Genomic DNA, 24,818 nt, shown 5'->3' with positions numbered 1-24,818 from the left:
TAAAAGTTTTGGATTTCTCCATCGCTATGGCTCGCCGTGGGTGTGTATACTTATAATAATAATTTTAATAGAGCGTCTGTCGTTCAGTTTTAATATGAGGCACACAACTCCTGGGCTTACACCCTCTATATTTATAATTTTATTTCGGTGCTTCTTGTGCACTAGAAAGCCTACGCCGCGAACTGCCTTATCGTTTTCTCCAATGGAATGCAGCAGATGCCCTGATTTTAAAACTAATTGGTTTTCTACTTTCCTTCGTATATCAGAAAGTCTCAATACATCCTTTCTTATACAGTTAAGTTCTTCCTCCAATTCAATGAGCTTCTCTTGAGTTACAAGCATTCTTACGTTATAAGTGGCAATATGCAATGTTCGTTGTCTATGGTAGCCATATCTGTACCCGGTGATTCTTTGCACCCTCTGCCGTTGGTCTGATCTGGTGGCTACCGTCACCAGGTACCGTTGGGCCACCGGGACTAAGTGCCTTTTTCTAGTTTGGGTCATGTCATTTACTGGGGAAATTAACCATTTCACTACCACGCTGGCCTGTACGGGTTAGTAGTGGGATATAGCGGAATATTGTGAGGACTTAAAAAATAAGTGGAAAGATAGGTTGGGGATCTGGCATCTCCTAAAGGTTTGGACATAGGAGAAAGTCAGTAGCTAGCGTACGGCAGGGACGCCACTCTTTGTAGCAGCCTGTCTTCTACCGCGATCTTAGAGTAGTGCTACTCGTACCCGCTACCGTATATTATTATTTATCCAGATTTAGTCATATGGCTCATACTCCCTCTAAGGGGAAGATTGAATCATCCCAGATACCTACAGTATCAAAAGGATGGAGCTCTGGTGGCACTCTTTCCGTGTTATCGAGCCCTAGGTGACTTGGTATGTCGGAGTATCTCCCAAATTTTTTTTTATGCATCTGGGTGTTGAAAGTAGTATCGCATTTTGCATAGTCTTATAGATATGTTTATTCAGACCCAACAGTTTAATGTTCTCTAAGAGGCTCTTCGGAATGACTCCAGTAGTAGATACAATAATAGATATTGTCTGGGTACTTTAAATTCTTCATTATCACCACATCCCTGTACTTGGCGATCTTTTCGTTGTATTTAACACTTAGATCAATATTATTTGGGATCGCCACATATATTAGTCTTGTTTACTCATTTAGAAAGTTTATTAAGTAGTATGAGATCTGGTCTATTATGTGCCACTGGTTGGTCTGTGAGCATAGTGCTCTCTCAGTATAGCTTATTAGCTTAGTCTTTTTGAAACGTTCTGTCAGGGACGTATTGATAATAAGGGGAATGATTGGAAGTCAGAGTTTTATACCTAGTTCTTGGTGAATAATCTTTCCTACTGAGTCATGGCGTTCTTTGTAATCAGTTCCGACAAACGCTTGGCAGCCCCCGGTAAGATATTGAATGGTTTCTTGAGCTTGACATCCATATCGGCATTTGTCGTTTTGGACTTAAGGATGTTTGACAATATATTTTAGATAATTTATAGTTAGAATAACCTGACCTGAATGGCGAGTAGGAAACCTGCAGCATGTTAGCAAATAGTTGATTGTAGACATATTTTTGGCTGATTTCATTGAGATGTGCGATTTCATTGAGATTTGATTGCGATGCATTTATAGTTCCCTCAGTTTAAGCGGCATTATCTTATCCACTGCTCAAATTGCGCGATGTAAACTAGATGTCTCAGCCTGCGTCTGCAAACAATTCCTAAAGTGGTAAACTGTTTATCTAGTTGCTCACCTATGTCCATAAGTCCTCTTCTTCATAGATACCGCGGTAATGTTGTTTCTCTACTGCACTGCGTGGATGATGTTTTTGTGCCTTTGTGAACAGTGTTCTTACTTTCCGCTGAAGACTTGCTATATCTGTTTTTGTCCACTCCTTATTTATATTATTATGTATATTATTTAAATATATAATAACTATTATTAGTTTTTTTGTAAAGCACAAGGAGATTCGTTTTAAAACTTATTTTAAAACTATTTATTCAGAGTATGTAAAGGCTTCGTAGACAATAAGTCGCTTCATATTTTAATTCAAATAAACACATTTGGAGTATTTATTTATAATTATTATTATATATTTATATAAATAATATAGATTAATTATTAAAATTTAATATTTCTTACGAAATAATAGTAAAATTCAATACCTACCTTTTTTATGGAAAAAAATTAATTTATTTTTTCGGGATTTTAGATTTTTCTGGGAGGTGAAAGTTCTTATTATTTTCTCGAGCTACCACTGTTTAAAAAAATGAATGTTCTTGCGTGCCATAGAAGGCGAGATATTGCAAATTTTTTAAGCGCGATTCAATTTGAGATTCCTTTAAAAAAAGGCAGTTCGGAAAGTTCTCCCCTTCACTTTAACGTACCGGTATTTTACGAGTACGATAACTTTAACGGTATATAAGTTTTTATACCTTCTCTGTATATGCCATGAATAAACTGGATCATAAAATCTAGATCCTTATTTATAATCCTTTCAATTTTCAGCTCTTAATAAATAATTGAAACATGATTTTAAGAAAAAAATGCTTGGTTTCTGGTGGTTATAGAAGGTTTTTTTTTAAATTGTGTTTTTACCATCTTTTCAGTGAGTCTACTTACGAGTGCATGACAAAAAATATCAAAAGTTCTTCTTCCTTCTTGTAGGCTTTAAAGCCTGTTTCTTCTTCAATATTAGCCTCCTAAAAATTGTTGTTGTAAATTATCGCACCATCTTTTTCTTGGTCTGCCAATACTTCTTCGTCCATTTGGTGACTTATCTCGTGCTATTCGTACTATCCTATCCTCTACTATTGTACTAATATGTTCGTTCCACTCCTGTTTCCGTTCATCATTTATGTCTTCTATATTGCATGCTCTTCTTATGTGTTCGCTTCTCTCCCTATTCAATTCAACAGACTTTTCCCTGATATACGTCGGAGTATTTTCATCTTTGTTGTTTCTAGTAATGCTCTCGTTTTAGATGTGTCAGGTCTTGTCTCCGCCGTGTATGTTAATATAGGTCTAATTGCTGCTTTATAGATTCTTGTTTTTGTGTCTTGTCTTAGGTGTTTGTTCTTCCAGATTGTGTCACTAAGAGATCCCGCCACTTTACTTGCTTTTAAGCTTTGTTGTCGTACTTCTTCTTCTTCATCTCCGTAACTAGATATCTATCTATCTATACAGCCCTTGCTGTCCAATTTTGGACATAGGCCTCCTCTTCCTTCTTCCACATCTCTCTATTGTAGGCAGTCTGTATCCACTTCGGGCCTGCGTGTTTCTTCAAGTCATCTGACCATCGCATTTGTGGCCTTCCTCTTTTTCGTTTGTAACTATATGGTCTCCGTGTATAATCATCTTATTCCATCTGTCGTCTTTATGTCTTATGGTATGTCCAGCGAACTTCCATTTAAGTTTTGCTGTCTGCGTTAATATATCGGTCACTTTTGTTTTGTTGCGGATCCAAGTATTTCTTTTCTTGTCTGATAGCCTGATGTTCAGCATTTGCCTTTCCATAGCTCTTTGGGTCTTTGCTATTTTTTCCATGTTTTCCTTTGTAAACGTCCAAGTTTGAGAACCGTAGGTGAGAACAGGAAGTATACATTGGTTGAAGACTCTTGTTTTTAAATATTGGGGGTATTTTCTATTTTTTAGTATATAGGAAAGTTTTCCGAAGGATATCCAAGCCAACCGTATCCTTCTCTTTATTTCTCCGGTCTGATTTTCTTTATTTAATTTAATTAGTTGTCCCAAATATACATATTCTTTTACTTGTTCTATAGTTGTTTGTGCAATTTAGATTATTAGTTCTTCAGGTTGGTTGGTCATAATTTTCGTTTTATTATAATTCATTTGTAGACCTATTTTTGTTGATTCGCTATTTAATTCATCCATCATATTTTGCAATTCTTCCCTAGTAACTAGTTATATCTATTCCCATATAATTATCTAAACCTTGCTTCCTGCTTTATTATTTTCCCATCAATTTTCCAGCAAAAGACATGGGTTAGTGCAATTAATTGTATAATTGGCATTGTAAAAAAAAACAAAGTTATTAACATTTATAAATTAATGCAAAAATAATTGTTTTTTTTGCAATTATCTCAATTGTTTATGTATTTTAATTTAGAAACTCGTAAACTTTTTAAGATCTACAATCCGTACCTCAGAACAAAAGTGTATTAAGTCACAAAATATAAATTTTACAGGAGAGCGAAAATAAAAATTATTTTTACTGTTTTGTAACATTTTCCGTTTAATACATTAAATTTTATTTAGCAAATTCTTTTAAATATGAATAATAATCATTGTTCTTTTTACCACTAAAAAAAATTTTTTTGAATACTACTGTTTTTGAAAAAAATGGACTTTACATATTTTTGCTCTGAAAAATAAATTTTTGACTGTGACTTAACATTAATTTTTCCACCTATCTTGTGGCAAAATCTCCATTATGGAAAACATCATACCTATTTTACAAAATTAAGGAAATATTTGGATATACAGAATTAAAAATACTATACGGAAGTGTTTGTAACAAAACCATTAATACGAGCAAGTAAAAAAAACTAGAAAAAAGTTTAATTAAAAAACAGAAATGGTCGTAAAGTAACTGTATTTTTATTAAGTAAAAAATTTAACAATAACTTTTGAAGTACGTAACAAAATAATAATTAAAAACTAAACAAATGCAGGGCTACTTCCGCTAATTATCAGTAATCTGAATTGTGTCTTTATGTACTAGAGTCTGAAAAAAATAGTGAAACCTCGCTGGAACCCACTTTAGCAGCTTTTGAAGATCATTGAATTTTTTAGTACTTATCGGATTTAAGGTATCTCTCAAGGAAACCAGAGAATCTTCTAAAGATTGATGATTTCTTCTACCAACTCTTCGGTTAAAGTCTACACTCTGAAATTCCAAATCGAAGTCTGTTTTAAAGTACAGAATCCCAGGATTTTCTTGTCTGAATTGCATACATACTGCTTGTGAAATTAAAAATTTTTCGTTGTTCTCCGTTTTCTTTTTATTTTGAAATGGTGAATCGCAAGAATTGTACAGTTTATTAAAGTCTTTAAAATTAGACGTTGTCATTTCATACACTTTGAAATCTTTGTTTTTTCCGGAAATTCTAGCCAACTGTAACCAATCCCATGGAGTAATAATTTGAAAATTAGGACATTTTTTAGCTTCTCGTTCTATAACTGAATGTATACTGTCCACCTCCATGTGCGTATGCCCTCGCAAAAGGAATTTGTGAGTTATTTCTTTTATATGTGGATATCTCGAAAGTAGATAAAAGTAGCACATAATCATTTGTATGTTCCGGTTTTGGGATGGGCAGTTATCGGTCCAAATAACAACCGAAGTTGTGCTTTGAGGTAATGAATGAATGTATTGGACCAAGCATGAGGCCATTTCGTTTCCACCTCGGCCAGCAATTGATTCATCCCACATTAGACAGTTCGCCTGTTTTTCCGTTGAATCATAAATTGTATAATTAAAACACCAGAGTTTTAGACTGTAAAAACTTTGAGAGTTAGTTAGCTTTGGGCAAGGAAGACATTTTTGTAAATCTATCATTAAAACTTTTTGTCCAGGGTTATTGATGGACATCTCCTTGTCTATCTGTTTCAATTTGTACCGTTTATCGGCCTAACAAATGAGCGTTATACTGCACTTGTAATGTTTCTCGCTCAGCTTCAGAGTTTGACTGTCTTAGATTGATTAGAAATTCATCACATGTATCACAAGTATCTTTTGAAGGAACAGCGAACGATAAATTAAATTCTGTATTAAAAATGTGATTGTAAAGCCATTCTTTGCTTACTTCGTCCGAAGGAATGTTTTTCAAATCACACTCTTCCTTAAACATCCTAAACATTGTAGAAATATTTAAGTGACCTCCTAAATATTTTTTCGCCGTCCTTCTTCGACTATAATGTGATTCTTCACATGGGTAGGCTATTATAAGCTCACGAATCCTGTCCTTTACCTCATTCTTTACTTTATTTATAGATGGCTGCTTTCCTCTTTTGTCACATTCTACAACTCCACTTGTTTGCATTTTTTCAAGTGCACATCTAACAAAAGATTGAGAAATATCTAGAGTACGCAAAAAGAACTTACTGCAAACTTGAAACCTCTTTCCTTCAATGGTAAAAAAATATTTCCAGTTACAATGGCGTTTTCCAGCTCGAGCACCTGTTCGTTCTCTTTTTCTTTTGATACACATTTTTTCAAGACAAGAACATAAAAACTGTCTTTTTTGATCTATGGTTGTCTCGTGATTCCAAAATTGTCGGTGAATTTGTGCTCTCTGAGGACCTAAGATGTTTTCATTGCATTTTAAACGGCAGTTTCTACAAGGCTCTCGAACCTTCCTTTCCTTTATAGTCTTTTTAGTTTTGGAAGATTTATATTGTTGGCCTGCCATCCTCTTCTCTTTTCGTTCGTTTCGTTGCCACGTACTTTCGTTCCTTAAACGTTTCTTACCTTTGCTTTGATGATCGGCTACCATGACCTCTTTTTCATTTTCATCTTCACCCTCATTTGTGATTTCAAAATCATTGTCAGTACTCGAATTAATGCTAGGAACAAATGAACTTCCCGAATATTCAAATGGATCTTCCTCGTCTTGGTGTATGGTACTTGTAGATGAATTGAGCTCCAGTGGTGGTTGCTTAATTTCGTTAATAAGCAAGCTGCTACTTGAAGAAGGTATGTCTTTAGGTACATCTGAAACAACAGCAGCTGCATTTAGCTGCATTTCAGTTGTATCCTCCTGCAGGTTAACAAAGTTGTAAGATATATCTAACAAAGACGGTGATGTGATCCGTACAGCCATAGCCTCATCCGAATTCTGACTCTCAAGGTAGTCTAAAACAATAAAAAAAAAAGATGTACAGGCAAAAAAGAGAAATACATTGACAAGAGCTTTGAGATTTATTTCTTTTACTTTTCTAAAACAATAATATCAGCTATTATAAGTGACTCCGTATCTTATATAACAAGAACAAAATAATTCATCCTTTTTTTATTTTAAATTCATTAGGTATAACTTTTCTATTAAATGGCGTACGAATGTTAAAGATCGTCACCGTAAATTCAAAACATTTGTCTTTATAATGTAGTTAAACTTATTATTTATCATTAGAAATACTTACGTTTACTAGAAATATTTTCCACTGATGAGGATTCATTATTCACGTTTTGTTTACCGCTCAGCGCAAGCTGAAGAATTCTGTGGGCTCTATCTTCCATTTTTGGCTATCTCGTTTAATTTAACATGCACAACTTAAACAAAAAATATAACACCGGGTTTAAAAGCGAAGAGAACATGCGCTTCAATACCCTGCAAATAGCGAACTGAACAAACGCACGTATTGTACTATGTAATTCACACCTCAACAAGCACAGACTTGTCAAATTTTAAAAGATTGTGGACTTAATGCTTTGCCTGAATTACATTATGTGGGACATAATACTTTTTGTTGGACATAATATGGTTTTGCCCTGGGAAATGTACACACCACTTTGGATCTAATACATTTGAAATGCAGAAGATACTGTTTTGCTCTAAGCGCAATGTGGACTTAATACTGTTCATAAAAGGTTATTTTGGCCAATTTCAGTCGAAACAGCGAATAAGAAGCACCATTGAATAGAGCGGAAAATTTTAATCCCAGTGAGCCAAAAAAGTAGAAAACTGAAATTTTGGACTTAATACAGTTTTGCTCTGAGGTACGGAATTTTTATTTGAATCTTTTTCTAAAACGTATTAGAACCATTTTATAGGAAAAATAATTTTTTCACTCTCTATGATTATTTAAAAAAATAAAGAAAAATCAGTACGTCTTCAAGGATTTGTCATCAGCTATCACTCATATACCTTTTAGAATCTTCAATAAGATTTTTACGTGAAATTGATGATTTTTCACAGATAGACTGGGGTATATGAGACAGGATCGAAAAATGTACACTAACGTTGGAGAACAGACTATTTGTTTATAAAAGTACAAATTTGGAATGAAAATAAAATACAGAAATCCTTAACTCTTCGACGCACAAGGCTGATTTTGCTTCACATACTACGCAGTAATATCGAATTTCTCGTCGGTTTTTGTTTCTTGTACAAACTCTGCACGGTTTTGTTGACCTTTCTTTTTTTCTGTTGGTGGTAAAGCTGCTAAATAACGAACTCAGTCTAACATTTTTTGTCTTTTGGTGTGTTTTCCCCAAGCAAACATTATATGAACTTAACTCTAAATTGCAGGGAAATCGTTGTTTGTCGAAATAAAATGTAAACATTATGAATAAATATTTCGGAAAAATGTAGTGCCACGCCAATCCTACCATTACGGCTACGATCTGACACCATATGAAGTCTATGCTTACTAGAAATTACGAGAACGTCTCTCTTATTATTCCATTTGCAAACTACTACTTTATGTTTCCGCTTACAAATTAGTTTCTCTTTCCAATTTTTGAGCTACAATATCTTTCGGACTATACTTTTTGTTGTTTCTTAGGTTACTACATACATAAGTTTTCTTTTCAGACATCACCCCAGTTTTACTGAATTGTAAAAATTATCTATATGTAAGATGTAGCCTTTATCTTTAAATAGTCTTCCATTAGGTGTAAAACTACATCATTAAGGGCCGGTTTTTCAGTGCTGGGTTAACCTATTTAATTTTCGGTCACCGAAATATTTATGCTAAATCAGTTTTTCAGTATTAGGTTAGTGCTTCTTCTTCTTCAAGTTCTGCTCCTATCGGAGATTGGAAATCATTCTGGCAATTATAATTTTGTTGGTTACGCGCCTGAATAGTTCAATTGAACTGCATCCAAACCATTCACGGAGATTGCGTAGCCACGAGATTATACGTCTTCCTACGCTTCTTCTGCCTTTGATTTTTCCCTGCATTATATTCCTTAGTAGTTCGTATTTTTCACCTCTCATGATGTGCCCCAAGTATTCCAATTTCCTGATTTTTATGGAATTTAAAACTTCGCATTGTTTTCCTAGTTGTTCGAGAACTTGTTCGTTTGTTTTGCGATCCATCCATGATATTTTCAAAATACGTTGGTAATACCACATTTCGAATGCTTCTAGGTTCTTAATGTTGGATTTTTTAAGTGTCCAAGCTTCAACCCCATACAAAAGGGTAGAGAAAATATAACATCGAAGCATTCTTATTCGGAGCGATATATTGATATCGCGATTACAAAAAAGTTTTCTCATTCTATTAAAAGTTGACCGTGCAATTTCAATGCGGCATCTTATTTCTTTTGTCTGATCAGTATCTTCTGTGATCCATGCTCCAAGGTATTTGTACGAAGATATTTGTTCAATTTCTGTATTATCTAGTTCTAGCTTAACTTTGATGTTTTGTGCTTTTGTAAATACCATGAACTTGGTTTTCTTCAAATTTATTTTTAGTCCATAATCGTTGCAATATATATTTAGTTATTCAGCAAGGTGTTGCAGTTCTTCTAGTATTCCTGCCAGAAGGACGGTGTCGTCAGCATATCTTATGTTATTAAGTGGCTCACCGTTTATTATAAGGCCCTCACTGACCTCGGCAAGCGCTAATTCTGAGATGGCTTCACTGTATAAATTGAATAACAAGGGTGATGAAATACACCCTTGGCGGACCCCACGATGAATCTGGATATCCTCGGTCAGTTCATTTTCAACTTTCACTTTTGCTGTTTGGTTCCAATAGAGGTTACATATGATTCTAATGTCTCTACTGTCTATGTTTTTATTTAATAAAATTTGTTTAAGCCGATTATGCTGCACTCTGTCAAATGCCTTCTCAAAATCATAGGCATATACTTCCTGATTTATATCTAAGCATCTCTGCGAAAGAACACTTACTGCAAACAGTGCATCTCGTGTTCCCAGTCCTTTCCTAAATTCCATTTGTGTATTACTTATGCCTTCATCTAATTTCTTATGTATTCTATTGTGAATTACTTTTAAAAACAATTTCAAGACATGACTCATTAAGGCTATGGTGCGATGTTCATTGCACTCCTTTGCATTGGCTTTTTTGGGTAGCAGTATGAATGTTGATTGGAGCCATTCTTTAGGTATTATACCTGTTCTACCTGTTCTATATATGGTATTGAATAGATAGTTAGTGCTTAAACCCGTTCAATTTGACTAAGATTTTAACCCATACTCGTTAGATGGGTTAACTCCGAATTTTGTGATTACGCCTGCGCATAGGTACAGAGAATGAATTATTCAGTGTATGGCCTGAGAGGTTAGGTTATTTTAAAATTAAAAGTGAAACTGGAACAAACCATGAAGTGGAGATATCCACACGAACACCACGTGCTTAGGTTATTTTGTTTTTATCGTGCGAATTATTCTTCCTTGTTAAATACATTTATACTATAACAGGTATCTTTACATTATTATGTTTTAGATTGCTTGCATTATTAAATAATATGATTTTTTGATTATGTGAATTTTACATACAGTAATGAAAGTACAAATGAACGTTTTAATGCGATCCAAAAACTTATTAAAAATAAACTAATTCTTTGGTTGTAGTGAATATTAGAATGTAAAGAGGAGTGATAAGCAAAAGTCCTGTTAATGTGAAAAGCTTGCCAATAAATTTAACACAAAATCTACTACTGGTATATCAAGTTCAGTAAAAATTTTAAAGGAGAGATGGACAAATTAAAAAAAAGGTGCATTACTTAACCATGCAAAGGATAAAAAATATTGTACAGCCACATGTGGTGATCCGTCAAAGCCAAATGAAGAAACACCCAATATATCAACACACGGTTGATATATTGGGCGAAAGAAGAACAGGAATACCATCAGAGTGTGATTTAGATTTTATTCAAATGGGAAAGTTTTATGACATTTAAAATTTACTTATTTTCACATGCGCAGGTACAATTAATGCAGCCAATAGAAGAAAAAAGTGGTTAGCTAACCGAGATTGTGTCAACCAGGTTTAAAGAACTGAAAAACACTAAAAGGGTTAAAAAATTGGTTAAAATTTAACCTAGGTAAGCTAATTAAAATTTTAACCTCTCACTGAAAAACTGGGCCTTATATGACCTTATGTTTTATACGGCAACATATTTTAATTTTTTGTACCAGGAGATTGGACTCACATAGTTTGTACAGCTTTACACCATATTTGTGTTTTTTGTTTAAGATATATTGACGAAAGAAAAGTCTTTCACGCCAAAGCATTAGTAACTCATCGATACAATTATTTTATCTGAAGTATAGTTGTTGTGCTTCACATCGCTGAAGTGAGTCAAAATTCGTCGTATTTTATATATCCTGTCATTTTTTTTTCACCAAGTTATCTGCAAAATTAAAAAAAAATGCAATAGCAGTTGGAACTTATTTCGTAGTATTCCAATATGATGCAATTGTTGGAAGTGAACATGGACTCATATGTAGCAAAAGTCCCAAACAAATTTTTATTGCTGTTATATTAATGTTCTTAAACTATTAATCCCTAAAACCTTCGACCCTGTTTTAGATTCGTTTGTTAGGTTACTTTTTGCTATTTTAGAACAAATACTACAAGCCACTAAAACTACTCTACGATGTATCAGCCGCGTAACTTCTCTTTACAAACTTCTTTTTCCTCAGTTTTTCCTTTTCAGGGATCGCTGTTCCTTACTTGTGGCTTTTTCACCTAAACTTTTCTTTCTGAAGTCCTCTGCCACACAGTCCTTCCCTCTTCTTTTTGGTTTTCCTCTACCTCTTTCCATGAAATTCTAACAGTCGTTCTCTTGTCAATTCTAACTTTCTACGTGTGACCTGTATAAACCATTGCAGTCTTTGTTCTTGAATCTTTTTGAGACTGTAGTCACACCGGCTCTTTCCCAGTCGTTCCTGATTCTGTCCTTTCTAGTTTTACCCAAAAATCACTGTCACATTTTGATTCTGACCACATTCTTGTATATCTTTTCTTTCATCCCTTCCCCAATTTTTCGATAATAAAGTACCCTACTCATTCGTTTCCAGTTAGATCAACCAGCCTGTACCCTGTGGGCAATTTCGTGATCTAGTGTCCTTTTTCCATATAGTCAGATATTTTCTTAATAACTCAATATGTTTGCTATATTTGAAGTGTATTCTCTATTATTCTTTCTAGCTTCTATAATATTGGAAGGACATAATAGGAGAATAGCTGAATCGAGAGGAATTGAATTCTGTTAAGAAGCAACCCAATTTTTAATTTTGTTTATTAAAAATCAAAAAACATTTGCAGTTTTTTCATAAATGTAGGACCGGAGAGAACGGTAGTAACATATGAACTATTTTTCATTGATTTTGATAATTAGATGGTATAATTTATTTTCTGTAAATTTTTATGTTTATACAGCAGGTATATTAATCTTATGCGGTACAATAAATTGATAACATTTGCATTTGGTATTATTTGTTTGTTTTTTTTTTTTTTTTTTTTTTTATTCCTTTTTTGTCCCCATGCTTGTAAATACAACATTAAAGATACTGAGCCACGGAAAAAAGTCCTGAGATAAATAGAGTTATAAGTAAGTTCACTAATTTTAGAAATTAGAGCGTAAGTTTTTCTCTTTGTTATAATATATATATATATATATATATATATATATATATATATATATATATATATATATATATATAGAGTGAACGGCTAAATTATGGAATATTATCATTATTTCGAGAACCGTCGAGTTTTGAGGGAAATCCCGAAACAAGTCGATTTTTGTTGTAAAATACCCATGTTATAACGTACATGGAGTAGGGATGATGTCATCGGTATAGGTGTAGTGACGTAATCTTTAATTTTTTTAAATAGAAATAGGTATAGTTCGTCCCAAATTCTTCTTTCAGTGCGTCATAGTTGATCGACCTCTCTCTAACACATTAAGCTAGAGGTGACAGAAAAAAACGTGAGTCTGTGATTATTATACATAGAACTTAGAAAATTATTTATCGTAAAGCTAATTCTACTTATGGATATATAATTGGTTGGAGTTTAGAATAGGCTAAATAGATATCCAATCAATGATGCGCATAAATATAATTTGACACAGATTGTCTCGATCGTGACAGTACTTTCACAATGTCAACTGATAAAATGATAATTGTCATTCCAGGTTAGTATTATCAGACATTTTACAGTGAAAATTTAATTTTGTATTTATTGTCATAAAAATATTTTAAATATGCCGATATATATCGAGAAATAACAAAGACTAATATTAAAATTATTAAATTATTTTCAATTAGAAAAGGAGAGATTACGATCCTGGAACTGTCAAATTTAACTAAAATGTCATGCAATAATTCTCGACATTCTTAAAATCCTATATGACGTCAAAATTAGTGACGCACTGAAAGAAGGGTTTGGGACAGACTGTATAATGCGACACCCCATTTAAACGAGAATTTAATTCTCTATTTAACGACATTACATGTTTAACTAAAATATTCAACTAAATTACAACTAATGATTTAATTCATAATTTACTTTAAAGTAACCAAATTCTGCATAACAATTATTTTAAATTAAATGTTCGAAATGCCATACATCGGTTCCTGCCATGACTTTCTAAAGTAAATACTTAAAAAAGCAAAAATAAGTAAAAATTATAATGGACACAAAAAGTTATCTCATTAACATTATTATCATCATTAAATAAAACACAACGCATAGAAATATTAATTATTAGCGGATGCGGAGATAACAAAAGAACACAGAACGAGGTATGTAATTTATTCAACGCAAAATATCCAGACAGACCCATCAGCCAATCAACAGTAAGTAAAATAGTCTGAAAATTTGGAGAAACTGGGCACGTTAAACATATTCCAAACGCTGGGCGTCCTCAAATTGAAGCCAATGTGAAACTTGATATTTTATTAAATGTACATGACAATCCTCACAGTAGTTCAACACAAATGGGTGAATATGCTGGAGTTTCCCAACGATCGGTATTACGTGTGTTAAAAAAAGAAAAATACCATCCCTACAAAATTCAATTACATCAGGAATTAAACGACGACGATCCCGATCGCCGGCTTCAATTTTCTGAAATTATGCAGAATTTATATATCCGCAATCCACATTTCATCAATCAAATCTTTTTTTCCCATGAAGCCACATTTTTTATACATGGTACCGTGAATAATCGAAATTGCCCACATTGGATGACTGAGTCACACACACACACAATATCCTCAGAAAGTAAATGTATGGGCAGGGATCATTAATGACAGAATCATTGGCCCTTTTTTCTTTGAAGAAAATCTAACAGGAGAACTTTATTTAATTTTTTTGAGAAATCAACTTATACCTGTCCTTGCTAACATGTATCCAAATAAAAATAATCCAAATTTACCTAGTGAAAATATCTGGTTTCAACAAGATGGAGCCTCTTCGCATTACGCACGTTAAGTACGTCAATTTTTAAATCATTGCTTTCCCAGGAGGTGGTTCGGAAGACGAGGTTTTATAGAGTGTCCAGCAAGATCGCCAGATCTAACACCTCTAGACTTTTTCCTGTGGGGTTACATAGAAATCAAAAGTTTATGTCAATACACCCCAAAACTTACAGGACTTGAAAGATAAAATTAGGCATGAAATGAGTCTAATTACTCCAGAAGTCATCCGCAATGTACTTGATGAATGTGTCCGTAGATTCGCATATTGTCAAGAAACCGATGTATGGCATTTCGAAAATTTAATTTAAAATAATTATTATGCATAATTTGGTTACTTTAAAGTACATTATTAATTAAATCATTAGTTGTAATTTAGTTGAATTTAAATTAAAAAAAATTGTTTTTGTACCCTTAAAAAAATATTTTAGTTAAAAATGTCATGTCGTTAAATAGAGAATTAAATTCTCATTCAAATGAGGTGTCGCGTTATACCAATTTCTATTAAAAAATGTTAACGGTTATGTCACTACACCCACACCGGTGACGTCATCCCTACTTTATGTACGTTATAAGATGGGTATTTTACAACAAAAATCGACCTGTTTCGGGATTTCCCACAAATCTTGTCGGTTCTCGAAATATTGATAATATTCCATAATTTAGCCGTTCACTGTATATATATATATATATATATATATATATACATAATTGGTTTTTGTTGTCAATCCATCATCCCTCTCTAACTTAACCCTTATTATTTTTAAAGTTTTCTCCAATGGCACATTGGTGAAAAGGCTGGTGATATCAAAACTGACTATAGTGTATTTTTATGTATGAGAGAGTAATAAAACAATAAATTATGTATGCAAATTCCTAAACTGTTGATACGGGTGACTCAATGAAAAACAGATATTTGTCAACAAGTTTACAGAAGTATATAGGAAAACAATTTTAAATTGAATATGACCACCAGGTATAAAGGTTGGAGCAGAATAGAATACAATAGTTGTGAGGTTTACTAATCCCTAAATAAGGTTGCCTGTGTCGGAGTGATGGAGGTTAACAGGTACTAATGAATTTGCAAGAAATGTAAGATGTTTATTTTATTGGTTATATATAACCAATAAAAGTTTAATAAGTACCTACCTATTTGCAAAATAAAGTTTAATTCTTTAGATAAAATAAAACGTTTTATTTTATCTATTTGTAAAATAAAGTTTAATTCTTTGCCTATTTGCAAAATAAAGTTTAATTCTTTAGATAAAATAAAACGTTTTATTTTATCTGAAATGAGTGCATTCCACGAAGTAAGGGTTTCAACAATCAAACATTTAATTCTTTAATTCCAGGAATCTACGACAGTAATTGACTAGATAATTACCTTCTAAACTTATTCCACAGAAAATGTGATAGTGGGTTTTTCCATTTTGTATATAGGAAGGTCCAAGTGGCGTATTCAAAATTCTTAACAGTTCACTAAAAGTAGGTACTTCAGTTGCAAGGTGCAGTTTATTGTGTATACTAGTGTTATGGAAAATTTGGACGTGCCGTGTAAATGCCGAAAAATTGGTCCTCTAACAGTTAATGAAAAAACATTAATATTTAATTGTTTTAAATCATTTACAGACAAACGTTTATGTGAAAGTGTTGATGAGACCGTTGAGTTAGTTAGCAGTACACTTGGTGTTGGGAAATCTACGATTTACAGAGTTATTAAAGAAGAGAAATGTGGTAGTTTTCAAATGCCACGTAATGCTCCAGGGAAACCAAAATTTCAAATAGAATATCATTTTAAAGAAGGACTTCGACGGAAAGTGCATGAATTCTTCTTTAGACAAGAATTTCCAACATTGGATAAAGTTCTTGTCTCAGTTCGAGATGATAAGGATTACCCAGAAATGAGTCGAATGAGTAAAAGTATGGAAACTTTTAAAAGAAATAGGCTTCCACTAGAAAAAGAATCCCAGAAAGTCTATTTTATTAGAAAGAAGCGATATTGTCATATGGAGAAGACATTTTCTAAGAACCATAAAGGAAATGAGAAACCAAAAAAGAAAAATATTTTATCTTGATGAAACATGGATCAACGAGGGTCATACACCAAATAAATTTTGGCAGGATGAAACTGTTACAAGTCAAAGGCACGCTTTTGTAAATAACTTATCTACTGGTTTAAACCCACCATCAGGAAAGGGACACAGGCTGATAATAGTGCACATTGGCAGTTCAGACGGTTTTGTTGAAGGTGGTTTATTAACTTTTGAATCAACTCGTACCGGTGACTACCATGAAGACATGAACGCTGATGTCTTTCAAGAATGGTTCGAACAAATGATAGATCTTCTTCCTAAGAACTGTGTAATAGTAATGGATAATGCAAGTTATCACTCCAGACTTATAGAAAGGACTGCCCACAACCAAGTGGTTAAAAAAAGACTTGCAGAATTGGCTGAGTTCAAAAAATATTACGTACCATCCCGGATCTATAAGAAAGGAACTTTATTCGTTGTGTGCCCTTCATAAAGAAAAATTTAAAAAATACGAAATTGATGAAATTGCCAAAAATCGTGGAATGACAGTACTTAGATCCCCACCATATCATTGTGAATTAAACCCGATTGAACTGGTATGGGCACAGATAAAGAGTGAAGTTTCAAGAAAAAATACCACTTTTAAAATTCATGATGTTAAACAGTTGTTTTTGGAGGCCGTAAATAATGTAAAACCTGAAAACTGGGAAAAGGCAGTAAATCACACTATTAAAGAAGAGGAAAAAATGTGGAAGCTGGACAATATTACTGATAAAATGATCGAGCCAGTTATTATAAATCTTGGTTCTGAAAGTTCATCTTCTGAATCTGATTTGAATTTGTAACAAGTAGCTGTAAGTTTTATATTAATATTTTTATTCATCTATTTAACATACCTTAGACGGTTTTAAAAACTCTTTTTCTCTTTTGTAATTTTTAAAAATTAAAAAAAAATGTGAATTTTTTAAAAACCTTTTTAATTTAGGCCAGTCAGTTCTAATATAGTGTGTGATAAAAGAGGTCACTTTTGTTTACATACACATAACACTTTATAACACTGAAATAATTCATTTATTTTTTACAATTATTCAAAGTAATTTTTCAATTAATCTTGAGCACGTCCATGGAGTGGTCGGAGCTACCAGTTAAAATTATGCTAATTACTCTCTCGTTCATAAAAATAAACTATAGCATATTGTTGTAATAATGATATCCTAGTTCTGACTTGTACATCTGATTGAGGACAGCAAAACCATGTTATTTGACTTTTGATTTGTCCATTTTATTGAAGTAATCACTTCAAGAGCAGTATTCGGTGAGAAGAGCCGTCGTTCGGCGATAATCTGAAGGATAAGGAAATTTACCTGGGTTGGATTAAAAACTTTGCTAAGGGCACTACTTTTCTATTATATTTAGGACAATACTTTCAAACTTTTATTCTGTTTTATAACTTCCGAAAAAGTTTCTGTATTGTATTTTCATGCAACTTTACTTATTTGTCTATATTCTACTGCGATTTTCAGTTCGATCTGTCTTTGTTTTTCAATAAACTCTTTTGTGTCTTAACTTATTTTATCAGATGTTTTATTTTATTTACTATACCGTCTTTCTACAGCTCTTACTATTGGGTTATTTCTTTCATCCAGGTCTATCCTTTCTAGGTTTTGAAGGCCGTCCTCCACATATTCTGCAAATCTAGAAGGGTTTTCTGGGGACGTCCATTTCATTAGCTGCTTCCTTGGTACAAGTTTGGTTCTTTCCCTTAATATGTTTATTACTACTTTTCCCCTTAGACCTCGATACTATTTATCGATATCGAATTTTTACAGTCGAGCTCATACAAATTTTATTGAACATTGATTTTGGGCGCGTAACTGACATGCAAAATCGACGGACTCTTCAAGCGTTGTTTCTAAGAGAACGGTTCTACGGTGTACAGATGTTTGGTAAATCGATTTTTTACGTTTTTACCCCCGTGCGAGGGGGGTTTTAGGGGGAATCCGGGGATAAAAGTGGTAAACATTTTTGCATCTTTTTTAGGGTCCCAAAATTAATATTCTCTGCAAAATTTAGCTTGTGCGTATGATTTTTTGGGGGCAACTCTCTGACGACTGAACTAATTAGATAACATGTAATCTATTTTATTTTCAGTCATCGTGTGGGCTTGGGTATTAAAAAAAGAATGAAAAAATGTTCTCTAAAATACTTTTATTAAAAGATAGTATCAAAATAGTCATTGGTGTGTTTTTACATTATTAACTAAATTTAAATAATAAATAGAAACAGATATTTACAAAACAGTACAACATACTTTACATACCTAGTATGGCAATACATCTTAGCATTATTATTTACAAGTTTTACTTAATTCTAACATAATTAACAACGTTTAACTAGTTCGTTCTTTGGCTCTGTACTGGCGTATTCTGGTAAACTACAATAATGTTACATCCAAAAATGAAAGTTAATTTGTTTAATGCATTTTTAAGTGCTTGTAATATACAGTGTGTACCACCACTATGGGGGACTACTTTTGTTTGACAAATTTTATTTTATCTTAAAGCAGAATTTTACACCCAAAGTTTAAATTTTTTTTGACTTCTTGCTAGAATGTACACCCTTAATATTATGGTATTTATATTTGTATGGTATATGTTGAGTAATAATATACAAGTTCAAAAATTTTTTACGAAAAAGTATATTGTTGATATCTTAAATAATGGATAATGATTTCTAATAGATCTAGAGGTCTTTATAGGTAGCAAACTTTTTGGAGACGAAAATATAGATTTCTGTTCGCGAGATATATCGAGCATTAGGTCCATTTTATGGTCGCCGTAATAGTATATGATAACAATTGTATTGGAGCACTCTGTGTGACCAAAAGATTCCTTTAAGACGTCGTACAGTGTGAACCCACGTAGGTATTGCTGTCGTAGAGCGTATCATGAAAGACACGAATGAGTCTTTTCGACATCGTAAAAGATCATGATTAGCTGAATTATATGCTACAACCTGCGCTAAATTTGAGACGCGCAACCAGTGCTATATACTTTTAGCTGATGTGGCCAAATGAGATTGTCGTTAAATCATATTTTCATTAGAAAATGTTGTTTAGCGTTGAATCATCGATCCTTATCTCTTCAAAAACGATGCCAACGAGAACATTACTTTTAATAGCGATGGCTCTAGAACAACGAACAAGAGCTTACAATCTTGGATCTTTAACTTGACATCCAGGCTTATTTTCTGTAAGGTTGTGTGAAATCCATATGCCAAGTCCTACTTAAATGACACCATTTGCCGCATTATTGCAGATATATCTAAATATCTAAATCCTAGATGATAACAAATCTTGTATTCAGCGAAGATATATGTGTAGGAACAAGATCCATAGACCAGGTAATGGCCTATAAATACCTAGGCCATTAGATTCGCGTAGGAGAAGAAAACCAAACTGTTGATCTTCTCAGACTTAAACTTGGACTTTAGTGTTGACTTACGGATCGGAAACATTGACCATGAGAAGGTGAACAGTGCAAAAGATACGTGTGTCTCAAAGGGCGATGGAGCATGCTACTTTGGGCGTTTCACTACGAGACAAGATTCCAAACCGCCAGCTACGACGAAGATCAAAAGTGGCTGATGCTGCAGAGAGAATAGTAACACTGAAGTGGAAGTGAGCAGGTCACGTGACTCGAATAACAGATAACAGATGGACAAAGTGGATACTGGAATGGAGACCAAGGGGTGATGCCTACCAAAACAGAGGTAGGCATCCTATCTAAAACGTCGTAGAGATAGGATGCAACAGGCACAAGATCGAAACAGATGGAAAATTATGAGGGAGATCTCATAATCTGCAAAAATTGTAGATAATTGGACCTACCGAATATTCGAGCCAATCACTATGCCCGTATATCAAAAGCAAAGCAGATTTCTTGAGAATTAATATAATTTCTTTGCGCTTTATTCGGTTTTAAAGTTCTATACCTCTAAAATTCTAGTATAAATACCATTAAAAAGGATGTCTCATATCAATTACATCTTTGATACTTGATGTGCTTTCTTACATGAAGTTAAATTTTTGTATATATTTGCTTTTAAGAATATATCATTTTTCCGATAATATACTTTAGCACACATCTTTTTTTTTAATCCTCATTTCGCTAGTTGCGACAGCTATCCACTCATTCCTGCTGTTATCAAACCACGTTAATCCCAAATTATACCTTCCGTTTAAATTGGCATGTTGACAATGCGAAAACCACCAACCTCCTTCGTAGTTGCTGGCACAATGAGTATTAGAAATGTCTCTGTCGTTGTCAATGGTGGAGAACTCCATTAAGTTTTGATAGTTGAAGGCGTCACTAGCGTTACCGCTGTAATGATCTATAAATAGTTTGAAACCAGCAGAAAAATCAGCTACTCTGAAGTTTTGATAGTTGGCTTGCCAATGTTGATTGTAGATGTCCTTCATATTAATTTGTAGTTGGCTGCAGTTCATCTTGGTGAGGTAATTAATGTTTCTATTGCCCAGCCAGTGTTCGCCTAAAATAAAAAATATCTCTTGAGACATATAAAATCCATAATTATATTATTTATATTATATTATTATGTTATATGACAGAATTAAGCAACAACCGATATATTCTAAATTAGAAAGAATCTAGTAGGCAACCAAGAGAGGGTATTGTTATCCTAAATCCATTAATGGCGTACTGGATTTTGATGAAGAAATATACTGATGGAATATTTGTAAAAATTCTTTTCAAAACATAGCATTAGAAAAAGCTATGATAGACTCGTGAGTAAACTTAAATGGTACGATATGTAGCCGTAATATACAAATAATGGCATATGCTTATGATACCGTCATAGTTGGAGGAACCCCAAATTAAGCAGTTGAAGCTTTCCCACGTATCAAAAACGCCGCAGAAAACATCGGATAGGTAACCAACACCTTCTTCTTCTTTTAGTACTCTCTCCAATTTTCGAACTTAGGCGATCATATTGGCAATAATAACTTTAAGAGGTTAGTCTTTGTATGTGGGTATATTTTATTTTATAAAAACCCTTAAAAGGGCAACATTACAAGCACGAACGTTTTCGGAACAACTGTTCCATCATCAGGTTTAAAATGCAGGTTAACATGCCTGAGCCACCAAAATATTTGGGTAAAAACCCTTTAAATTGAAAAATGTTACCAAAGATTGTACATGATGTTTATAATATTATGTGATGTTTAATATTTTAATTAGATTTTACTTCAGGTAACATACACCCATGCTTAAGTGAGTTCCAGTGTCCGGAGAGTAAACCTCTTCAAACGGACTACGGTTGGCAACTGGTAGTCCGTTTGAAGAGGTTTACTCTCCGGACACTGGAACTCACTTAAGCATGGGTGTATGTTACCTGAAGTAAAATCTAATTAAAATATTAAACATCACATAATATTATAAACATCATGTACAATCTTTGGTAACATTTTTCAATTTAAAGGGTTTTTACCCAAATATTTTGGTGGCTCAGGCATGTTAACCTGCATTTTAAACCTGATGATGGAACAGTTGTTCTGAAAACGTTCGTGCTTGTAATGTTGCCCTTTTAAGGGTTTTTATAAAATAAAATATACCCACATACAAAGACTAACCTCTTTTGTTATACGTGGTATACAGCCAGCTACAGGAATTATTTTCCTTGTGGATTTTTTTTTTTTTAATAATAACTTTGTTTAAGTCAACTCGAAACAGATTAGCGGATGTCTCTTGATACCACTCTCGGATGCCAGGAGTCAAGAGATTTCGGAGCCAGGATGTTTTTCTTCGGCCTAGGCCCGTTCGTCCTTCGATCTTGCCCTATATTACGAGGTGTAAATGTTTATACCTCTCTGGATGTCTCATTACATGTCAGAAATATTGTAACTTATTGTTTTTGATATTTCTGTGCTCTTTTTCATTCTCTGTAAAACTATTTCATTTGTTATTTGATCAACCCAACTTATCCGCCATATTCGTCGGTAAATCCACTTCTCAAAGGCCTTAAGTTTTTTCATTAGTGTTACTGTAAGAGTCCAGCTCTCCATGCCATACAGCAATATGGAGAATATGTAGCAGCGTATTAATCTAATTTTAAGGTTTAATGTAATATCTCTATTAATCAGAATTTTCCTTAGTTTGTAGAAGGCAGCTCTGGCTTTTTCAATGCGAATTAATATTTTTTTGCTTATATCTCAGTTATCGTTAACATTGGCGCCCAAATAGGAGTTCAACAAACCGATCTCCTGTCAGTACGTTGTCCAAATCCGAAATTGCCTACAATGTTTTCTTGTCTACCTTTTCCTTCTTTGGCTTTGAAGTCCACCATTATTATGATAATGTCTTTATTTTTCAGATGACTTATTACCATCTTTATATATCATCATAAAATTTCTCTATGCTATATCCACTACTGCTCGCTGTGGGCGCATAAACTTAGACCAGATTAATATCCACTGGTTTTGAGTTTAATTGCATCATGATGACTCTGTCCAAAATGTAACTTACAGATTTAATACAACTAGAGACTTCTTTATGTACAATGAATACCACGCCATTCCGGTGGTTATTGCCTTTTTCTCTGGAGTAGAATACGTCTATGCTACATTTATCAGTTCGCAGCCAGCGCATTTCGCTTATCCCAAGAACTGGTATATTGAACCTTATCATTTCATGTATGATGTTTTGTGTCTTACCGGGCTCGTAGAGACTGCTCACGTTCCATGTGCGCAGTCTCGTACTTGATTTTATTCTTATTTCTTTTCTATTGTCACAGAGATTTCTCTGGATAACGGCCTGGGAAGCCCTGTGTCTTCTCCTACCGGATCTTGGTGTCCAAGGTATACCTTTTCTTATCGTTATGTAAATGCCATTATAAATGAACTAGGGAATAGTTAATTCTCAATGGAACCCAGAAAACTAAATAGATGTCGGCTATATAAAGAATGCAACAAAATAACTTAAGAGGTGCAACATGAAACTATAGAAACAGTGGAAGAATTCTGCCACTTAGGGTCACTGGTGGACTGCTCAAACAATACACCCAAAGAAATAAGAAAAATAATATGCGTGGCTAACCGCTGTTATTTTGACCTAGGCCCCCACTAAGAGCGAGAAGTATGTCAAAAGCAACAAAGTGCAAACTTTATAAAAAAATAATACACTCGGTGCTTATTTACGGATCAGAAACATGGGCAATGACGACGCCAGATGAAGAGTTACTACGAAAGAAAAGTATTGAGGACCATATATAGCGAAGTTAACGACGAGGGTCTATGGAAAATGAGATATAAAATATGAACTCTATAGACTTTTTGATGATGCAGATATCCTGAAAACCATCAAAATAAACCGTCTAAGATGAGTGGACCACACGTTATGCGGTCGGAAGAAGAGGGGGCGATCTAAACTCACATATCTGGACGATGTGTAGGAAGGTTTAACAGAAATTGGAGTGAGGGGATTGAGAAGATAGAGAAGATTGAGAGAATAGGTACTCGACAAGGAAGAAAGGGTGTTGTTTCACGAAGGGCTGTAGCCCCAACTGATGATGATGGAAATTCTTTTATTCATTTAAGAAAATTCTGAAAATGTCACATTTATTAAACAAAAATATTGGGAAAAATTAATATATTATAATGATGTATTAAATATATTCTCCATCATCGATTGATGACCAATTATGCTCTTGTGATTTTGATAGTGGATGGTAAAAAATTCTATAGCAGTAAAATAATGAATGAAATGGCAATACAAAGATTTTAAAATTAATTGCTAAAAATAACATTGACATTTGATCTACCATAACATATGATTGTTTGGACCAACTAATTGCTTTCGAACTAGTATGTATAACGAATAATTAAGACGACAACAATTCTTTGATTTGGTAAAAGCTGAGATAAACTACAAAGATAAAGTGTATATGTCACATTCCTTGAAGAGTAATCGATTATGTATTCTTACCAGTGGCAGATCCAAATCCGTTAGAGTATTCATTCCAATTTCTATTAAAGTCAACAGTACCATCATAGCGTTTTTGAATAGTTGTCCAACCATCTTCGCAGTGGGCTAAAATGGGTTCAACTTCTCCCGGGGAAATTAGGTAAATTCCAGGTGGACCATCCACACTGCCGCAATCTCTGGGTAATTTGTTAACAATGTTTTTATATTCGCTTTCGAAAGATCTTAGTTCTTGGACTAGATGAATGGTCGCCTTAGTCGCATTGACATTGATAGAACTTGATTCTTCCTGAAACAGAAAAGATTATGAAATAAGTGAAGTATTTACTTGAACTAAATGTTT

At 33.6% G+C, this 24,818-nt stretch overlaps 3 protein-coding genes across 6 annotated transcripts in view; 1 reads left to right on the top strand and 2 right to left on the bottom strand.

Annotated features, from left to right (window-relative positions):
- LOC140447590 (methyltransferase-like protein 22) overlaps window positions 1-24,818 on the top strand; it is a 540,943-nt gene that overhangs the window by 27,192 nt on the left and 488,933 nt on the right. The gene's annotated exons all lie outside the window — the stretch shown is intronic.
- LOC140448852 (uncharacterized) lies at window positions 5,662-7,351 on the bottom strand. The gene is made up of 2 exons (XM_072541973.1): window positions 7,181-7,351; window positions 5,662-6,893 (listed from the first exon to the last, which is right to left on the bottom strand). Exons 1-2 carry the CDS (start codon window positions 7,275-7,277, stop codon window positions 5,662-5,664), a joined length of 1,329 nt encoding a protein of 442 aa, XP_072398074.1. The 5' UTR covers window positions 7,278-7,351.
- The window catches only part of sca (scabrous), a 32,661-nt gene continuing 26,509 nt past the window's right edge, over window positions 18,667-24,818 (bottom strand). Inside the window, exons 4-5 of the mRNA XM_072540323.1 lie at window positions 24,479-24,764; window positions 18,667-21,026 (exon numbers count right to left, since the gene is read on the bottom strand). Of these exons, the coding sequence (XP_072396424.1) occupies window positions 20,611-21,026; window positions 24,479-24,764 (702 nt within the window). The 3' untranslated portion in view covers window positions 18,667-20,610. The remainder of the gene's footprint in view (window positions 21,027-24,478; window positions 24,765-24,818) is intronic.

The sequence above is a fragment of the Diabrotica undecimpunctata genome, chromosome 8 (assembly GCF_040954645.1).
Source record: "Diabrotica undecimpunctata isolate CICGRU chromosome 8, icDiaUnde3, whole genome shotgun sequence".
In the NCBI taxonomy this organism is placed as follows: domain Eukaryota; kingdom Metazoa; phylum Arthropoda; class Insecta; order Coleoptera; family Chrysomelidae; genus Diabrotica; species Diabrotica undecimpunctata.
This window is presented reverse-complemented; position numbering and strand designations above follow the sequence as displayed.

What these genes read in the sequence shown, in the direction of transcription:
- LOC140448852 (XM_072541973.1), bottom strand. Translation starts at nt 7,277, where the DNA reads ATGGAAGATAGAGCCCACAGAATTCTTCAGCTTGCGCTGAGCGGTAAA. An exon ending in GGAAAATATTTCTAGTAAAC is followed by an intron (nt 6,894 to 7,180) that starts GTAAGTATTTCT and finishes TTATTGTTTTAG; the next exon opens with ACTACCTTGAGAGTCAGAAT.